This window comes from Tarenaya hassleriana, unplaced genomic scaffold (assembly GCF_000463585.1).
Source record: "Tarenaya hassleriana unplaced genomic scaffold, ASM46358v1 Cleome26, whole genome shotgun sequence".
NCBI classification, from domain to species: Eukaryota; Viridiplantae; Streptophyta; class Magnoliopsida; order Brassicales; family Cleomaceae; genus Tarenaya; species Tarenaya hassleriana.
In genome coordinates this window covers 2,107,171-2,112,564 of record NW_010965869.1, presented here as the reverse complement: position 1 = coordinate 2,112,564, position 5,394 = coordinate 2,107,171, and the positions used below count along the sequence as shown (strand labels likewise).

The following is a 5,394-nucleotide window of genomic DNA, read 5'->3' as shown; positions in this document are numbered from 1 at the left end:
GGAGCCAAACGAACCAGTTCACAAGTCAAATATATAAATTTTAAAAATAAAATTTTAATACTAAAAATTATTTAAATCATTTTAATATTTAAAAAATATTTAAAATATAATAAAAAATAAAATTTTTAATAAAAACAAACTAAATATATAATAAAAATATAATATATATATAAATATTTTAAAATATATAAAAAATATTAAAATTTAAAAAAAATATTCCAGCTCACCATGAGTCTGTGGTTTGTGATGAGTTGGTTCGGTTTTTTTTTTTTTACTTAAATATTTTGAGTCCGAACTCGTAAAAATATGGAGTGAGAGGGTTAGAGGTGTAAAACGAGGGGGGGGGGATAGGTAATTATGGAACCCAAACAATTGTCGAAAACACCCCCAAATCCCCTCCGGATGAATTCTGGGGGGTTAATGAAAATCACGGGGTAGATTTATAACAATGAAATTCTTTCGTGCCCAAAGAAAATGGAGAGCACTTCCTCATTGCTGAAGCAGAATAAGCAGACGAGGATGATAGGATAACGAACTCTAAAACCCTACAGAGTAGAAACTTCTCTCACTCAATCCTCTTCACCACAAGAGATCCTGGAGGCCTTCTCATGGCCATCCTGGCTCTTCCACTCGTCATCTCCTTCGTTAAACCCTCCCCTTATCCTCCGCTTTCGCGTTTGGCCGGCAACTTCCTCTACCGACGGCTATGTAGACCACCGCCCATCGGTCGCCGTGGATTCTACCGGACTTCCGTCTCTGCCACCACTGCCTCCGATGTTCATCGTCATTCTTTCAATAAGCCTGAAGGTGGAGCGCGCAATGCCTCCATCCCTACGTTCCAACAAGCAATCCAGCGCCTCCAGGTTCTTCCTTTCTCATTCAATCCCTGTTTGCTCGTTCAAATTCGTTTTCGAGGTATTCATTTTGGGTGGTGATTCAGGAATATTGGGCTTCGGTGGGATGCGCTGTTATGCAATGCAGCAACACCGAGGTATTGGTGTCAAGCAATCTGAGCGTCTACTACATTCACGCGTGTTCCCGATTAGGGTTTATGGTTATTGCAAATGTCAACTTTCCGGTTGCAGGTTGGAGCCGGGACGATGAACCCTTTGACATTCTTGAGGGTTCTTGGCCCTGAACCCTGGAATGTTGCGTAAGCATCTGACTCTTACCCGCTCTATATGCGAATTTTATGAGGGAACTATGATTGCTAATTTGTCACTTTTGGTTTAAGCTATGTGGAACCGAGCATACGTCCGGACGATAGTCGCTACGGAGAGAACCCAAATAGACTTCAAAGGCACACTCAATTTCAGGTTGGTTTGGGGATTCCATCAAGTAGCTAAGTCCAATGGACTCTTTCAGGAATATAATTTTTTTTTCCTCAAAAACTTTGATTTCAGGTTATATTAAAACCTGATCCAGGAAACACTCAGGACCTCTTTATCAACAGTCTTTCTGCTTTAGGTACTGAAGTTTCTGCTGTTCTTAGATTATGAAATCTTCATGCTTGGTTCTCTTTTCTTGTTTGTATATGTTTTGAATTTAAAGAGAACACATAAACGACACCTCAATGACGTTGGAGACGCAATTAGGGTAGGTTTCTGTTTACTGATGACAGGTAGGTTCTGGTCCTTTTAGTAGTGATTCTGAGGGCTGAAAGCTTTTTAGATTAAATTTTACCCAAGCTGATGGATTGGAAAGATCAATTATGGGACGTTTGTCTTTATGGTATATAAATGATAAACTGTTTCACAGAGAATGCTTTCTTTTAATTAGCCGTGTCATGCTCTTTTCGTCTACGGTTTGATTGTTTTGCGGGTAAATGCTTACAGGCATTGATGTGAGTGAACATGATATACGATTTGTGGAAGACAACTGGGAGAGTCCGGTAATGCCTCGTCTTCTGAAAATGGAGCTCTGCGGGTTGTCCATCTCATATAACTTCTAGTTGATGGTCTTGAAGAGAGCTTTGGGGATGCAGTGTCCATTCTCGGGCACCGACAATTCTCAACATCTGTTTTTAGTGATGAATTTTTTTATGGGTCCTTTTCCTTGTTTTCATTTGTATTCAGGTGCTCGGTGCTTGGGGTTTGGGGTGGGAGATTTGGATGGATGGAATGGAAATCACACAATTTACTTACTTTCAGCAGGTACCTTTATATAGTGAAAGATTTTTGTAGTATTAGTCTGTTAGATTATTCACACAATTACTATCTTTTACTAAATTATATTTCTGTTTCTAGTCTAAAAATGGCATTATCGAATATTTTCTTCTCTCTGTAGGCTGGAAGTCTTCCTTTATCTCCAGTATCTGTTGAAATAACTTATGGGCTTGAGCGGATACTTATGTTACTTCAGGTCAGAATTCTATTGCCCTGACTGTTGATGTATGCCTCTTTCTTTTCGGGCTCCGTTTGTGGCATTGAAATTAGTCTGGTCTTGAATTGACAGGGAGTTGATCATTTCAAGAAAATCCAATATACTGATGGAATCACTTACGGGGAACTCTTCTTGGAAAATGAGTATATATTTTGACCATTTCTTTTCAGACATTGAAAATATTCCTGTATGTAGATTGATATTTTTTTATTTAGTTTTTCAGGAAGGAAATGAGTGCATATTATTTAGAGCATGCTAGTGTGGATCATCTTCAAAAGCATTTTGATTATTTTGAGGAAGAGGCACGTGCCTTGCTTGCTTCAGGCCTTGCAATCCCTGCGTATGTTTTATAATAATTGATCTTGTCTATATGCATCTACATATTTAATCATTGCCTTGAATTTAACGAGTTTTTCGGTGATATGCTAGGTATGATCAGCTTCTCAAGACATCTCACACCTTTAACATCTTAGATGCCAGAGGTTTCATCGGCGTAACTGAGCGTGCCCGTTATTTCAGTCGAATGCGCAAGTAATATTTATGTCCTTTACTTTCTTTGTTTTTAGGTTAAACAACCAACTTTATCAAACCAACAAGCTTGATGTATACGAAGGAAACATTTGGAATACGTGAAAACAATAAATCTTTACTTGAGAAAAATAATGTTGGGAACTTTTTCTTTTTGCTGCGGTTCATCCATTTGTGATCAAATAGCTTGGCTCGCCGATGTGCCCAACTGTGGCTAAAGACAAGGGAGTCTCTTGGGCATCCTCTTGGTGTTGTTTCTGAACCTGTTCATCTCATCCGACATGAAGATGCTTTGAAAAATGTTTTGGAAAAGGTTGGTCATGTTTCCTGCCTTAACCGTGTAACCGAAGCTTCATGATTGACCGTTTGATTCCATGATTCATTAGATAATTAGTTTGCTGGAGAGTTCTAGTTGCTATCTCATTTCCGTTTCTGAAATTTCCCTTGCTTTTGGTTCAAAAGACCTTAGTTACAAAACATGAGTAAAGTTAGCATACATGAAAACATTACCAATTTTTCGTTATTGTTTGTGTTATTTAATTTCTGCAGGTTCCTGAGGAATCAAGGTCTTTTATTCTTGAAATAGGAACTGAAGAGATGCCGCCTCAAGATGTTGTTAACGCAAGCGAACAAGTAATATTTGTTTTCTGTTAATGAGTACTTCAGAGTTCCGTCATCCTCTATCTTTCTTACACACATAGACACTTATGTCGGCCACTTGTAATGCAACTTATCAACTTCCTGAACTGCTTGCCCTACTTTGCTTCCATGCAGAAGATTTGTGTTTTGTCCTATGCTTTTCAATGTATTGTACATTAAGTAACAGTGCCTTGCCGATGCTGCAGCTCAGGGATTTAGTGTTACAGTTACTAGGGAAGCAAAGATTGGACCATGGTGATGTGAAAGCATTTGGGACCCCCCGTAGGCTAGTGGTAATCTACAAATTTGTTTCATTTTTTATGTTTTATTACTACCTGTGGCGAAGCATATAAGAGTGATATTATGAGAAAACATAAATATTGTCCTACAAAGAGAGTGCAATGTAGTGTTTATTGTTTGACATAAAATCTACGTGTGTCCTTTATGTTTTTTTTTATTTACAGATATAGTCTCATGAGGTTTAATTTGACATGGTCCTTTATGTCGCAATCAGTACTGAACGGACTAACTAGTTAAAGCATGGAACCTTGGAGCTTTACAAAATGTCTTGTCTTTGCGTTCAAAACAGGGTTAAATCTGGATCCTATATTTTCAGGTCTACGTATATAGTCTGTCTCCTAAGCAATTGGAAAAGGAGGTTGAAGTTCGAGGGCCTCCTGCTTCTAAAGCATTCGATGATCAAGGAAATCCTACCAAGGTTTTGTTTTTCTTGTCCTTTGTCTTCTCAAGTTTGTGAAGCTTAAGACATACATTTACCTATTGATTTTTCAGTTATTCTGTTAGGCAGCTTCAATATTAAAAGATGCAGTATCTGGAGTATTTGGCTATTTCTATTTGTTTATTGCACTATGTTTTCTGTTTTCGACTTAGCAGATTATTTTTTTTACTTCAGTGGGTTTCAAGCTGTACCTTTTCACTCTACTTATCTTTCAGGCTGCTGAGGGGTTTTGCCGTAGATACGGTGTTCCATTCGAAAGAATATTTAGAAAAGTTGATGGTGAGTGACCAAGAATTCTTTCTTGTTCTGGTTTTAACTACTCTTGTCTACACATGCCAGACACCTGTCTTTGATTGCTCTACTTAACTGGAAAATTATACTGAATTGTCACTTAGAGGGGATCAGGACTCTCCTCCACATCAACAAGTTCTGATAGCAAGAGATTTATCAAGTTTCTTATTACTTATTATCTCTTCCTAATTCTCCATCTCCTAGGTTGAGTTGCTGCATTCATGTGTGTTTAACCTATTGCATTCTTTTAGGTAAAACGGAATATGTTTACACAAGGGTTACAGAGTCAGCTCGACTTGCTTTGGAGGTATCTGACTTTTCATTTTTGCTAAGTGATTGGTGTTACATATCTTTAAAAGTTTCTTCTCTTTCCGGTTCCATGGCTGGGTTTTGTGTTATCTGTAACATACAAGAAATATTAATGACTTAAGCTTCTATTTTTTTTACAATGTATATCCAAGATTTTTCCCCGTGTTATATACATTCTGTTTGGCTTCTTGATACTCTGTTTTTTGTTGTCAGGAGACTACCAATGCTGGCATCTAACTTCACTTGTTTTCACGGGGATCTTTTTTGTGTTCTAGGTTTTGTCAGAAGATTTGCCTGCTATACTAACTAAAATATCATTCCCAAAGTCTATGCGCTGGAACTCATCAGTATGTGACTTGTATGCTCCTTTTGCAATTCATGATCATCAGCTACAATTTTAATATTAGTCAAGATAAAGTTCGAGTTCTGAACTGATGAATATAGTCAGATTTTGTTAACTGGTGCTATTTTCTTGTCTCCTGGCCTGAGTAGGTAATGTTCAGCAG

At 37.8% G+C, this 5,394-nt stretch overlaps 1 protein-coding gene across 1 annotated transcript in view; it reads left to right on the top strand.

Annotated features, from left to right (window-relative positions):
- Window positions 1–499: 499 nt before the first annotated feature.
- Window positions 500–5,394, top strand: part of LOC104816999 (glycine--tRNA ligase, chloroplastic/mitochondrial 2) — a 10,075-nt gene continuing 5,180 nt past the window's right edge. The window contains exons 1-18 of the mRNA XM_010546052.1: window positions 500–863; window positions 941–991; window positions 1,086–1,153; window positions 1,235–1,316; window positions 1,404–1,467; window positions 1,836–1,891; window positions 2,076–2,153; window positions 2,287–2,361; window positions 2,455–2,525; window positions 2,606–2,722; window positions 2,812–2,913; window positions 3,097–3,223; window positions 3,460–3,543; window positions 3,756–3,842; window positions 4,166–4,267; window positions 4,504–4,567; window positions 4,831–4,886; window positions 5,164–5,246. Of these exons, the coding sequence (XP_010544354.1) occupies window positions 609–863; window positions 941–991; window positions 1,086–1,153; window positions 1,235–1,316; window positions 1,404–1,467; window positions 1,836–1,891; window positions 2,076–2,153; window positions 2,287–2,361; window positions 2,455–2,525; window positions 2,606–2,722; window positions 2,812–2,913; window positions 3,097–3,223; window positions 3,460–3,543; window positions 3,756–3,842; window positions 4,166–4,267; window positions 4,504–4,567; window positions 4,831–4,886; window positions 5,164–5,246 (1,622 nt within the window). The 5' untranslated portion in view covers window positions 500–608. The remainder of the gene's footprint in view (window positions 864–940; window positions 992–1,085; window positions 1,154–1,234; window positions 1,317–1,403; window positions 1,468–1,835; window positions 1,892–2,075; window positions 2,154–2,286; window positions 2,362–2,454; window positions 2,526–2,605; window positions 2,723–2,811; window positions 2,914–3,096; window positions 3,224–3,459; window positions 3,544–3,755; window positions 3,843–4,165; window positions 4,268–4,503; window positions 4,568–4,830; window positions 4,887–5,163; window positions 5,247–5,394) is intronic.